General features: G+C 29.5%; 1 protein-coding gene across 1 annotated transcript; it reads left to right on the forward strand.

Annotated features, from left to right (window-relative positions):
• Positions 1-34: 34 nt before the first annotated feature.
• On the forward strand, positions 35-1,358 carry Tsp_13108 (conserved hypothetical protein; the record flags this gene model as incomplete). Its single annotated transcript, XM_003370140.1, has 5 exons — positions 35-98; positions 417-542; positions 602-667; positions 1,038-1,163; positions 1,228-1,358. Coding segments are annotated over exons 1-5 (513 nt in total), but the record flags the coding sequence as incomplete, so codon positions are not given.
• Between the last annotated feature and the right edge of the window lie 254 nt (positions 1,359-1,612).

A 1,612-nucleotide genomic window follows, 5' to 3' on the forward strand; every position in this document is an offset into this window, starting at 1 on the left:
GGTAAACGGTAACTGTCCGACAAATTATTCTGTGATGGAGACTACAGTTATCGATGTGAGTGTGATGAAGGATTTGAAGGAAAAAGATTGTAGTATAGGTATTTTAATGTAAATCTGAATTATAAACGTATTTGAATATATGACTGATAGATATTAATGAATGTGAAAGGAAATCCTCTCTTTGTTCGAATTACGGAACCTGTGTCAATACAATTGGATCTTACAAATGCAAATGTGTAGCGGGATTTGCAGGAAAACGTTGTGGAAACTGTACGTAAAAAATATTTTGCTGTTTATTTCTATGTCTACTCGATCGTTTGTTAAACAATAAGAAATATTATTTTCAATGAAATTTTACTCTTGAAATAATTTCTCAGCAATACACTACTGATGTGGAAATTAATATTTTGTTGCAGACATTGAACCTTGCTTGACGAAGCCTTGCAAAAACGGTGCTACATGTATAGTTGTTGATTATGGAACATTTGTGTTTCATCGTTGTCTGTGTCCTAATGGTTATATAGGAGAGTCATGTGAAACAAGTAATAAAAAATTCTTGAATTAAAAAATTTATTTATGTATATTAAGCAGCAAAATTTAGAAATTAGTAGCTGCGAAGGAATCATGTGCTTGAACGATGGTGAATGTCGTGTCCGCTCTGACGGCGGTTACGTTTGCTATTGCCCTGAAGGATACATGGGCCAAAACTGTGAATGTAAAAATCTTCTTCTAACATTTTAACGTTTTATTTGCTTTAAACATTTGCCTATTTTATAAAATTGTTCAACTAATTCACATTTACTTAAACTTTTAGTAAACTTAAAAAAATTCAGTTTTTTAATTTTCATAATTTTGGTAATTTCATAATTATCGTTTTTTTCATTTTTTCTTTCAATTTACTTTTCAAAAGTACTTTTTATTCTTTGTTTATTTACGTTTCAGAAAGATATTTTATTGAATTTCATGTAAATTTACATTAAACTGAACAACTATTGAAGCATTTTACATTAATATGCATTCACTGAATTGTATTTTAGTTAAACACCCGTGTCCGGGAAAGTATTGCACTGAACGAATATCATCATGCCTATATCCTGACAAGGTTGATGATTCGCAATGCACACTTTGCCCAATCGGCTATGCAGGATATAACTGTGAAACAGGTATTAAAACATTTCTCCAAATATGAAAGATTTTAATCAAGCAAAGAGCTTCTTGCTTTTACAGAAATAGATGGATGCTTAAAAGTTGAATGTCTAAACGGTGGTACTTGTTTTTCAACTGGGCTGAACACTTTTCGCTGTAATTGTCCGAAGGGATTTTATGGAAAATTTTGTGAAAGTGAGTTGGTTTCCCTGGTTCTTGTAAATGTTTTAATTTATTTAAATACGAACAAATTTATTTATAAGAATTTTCAAATAAAAACATAATTTAGCAATACTTATATTGGGTATGAAAATGATTCTACCTTTTTATAAGGTTACATTGGCATTTCACTTCTAAAAAAAGCTATTGATAAGCAAAGCATTTGAGTTTTAAAGCAAAATTTATTGATTAAAAAATATAAATTATTGTTAGAAATTATTATATCATTGCAATATGGGTTAAATTA

The sequence above is a fragment of the Trichinella spiralis genome, assembly GCF_000181795.1.
Source record: "Trichinella spiralis strain ISS 195 chromosome Unknown Scfld1091, whole genome shotgun sequence".
Classification (NCBI taxonomy): domain Eukaryota; kingdom Metazoa; phylum Nematoda; class Enoplea; order Trichinellida; family Trichinellidae; genus Trichinella; species Trichinella spiralis.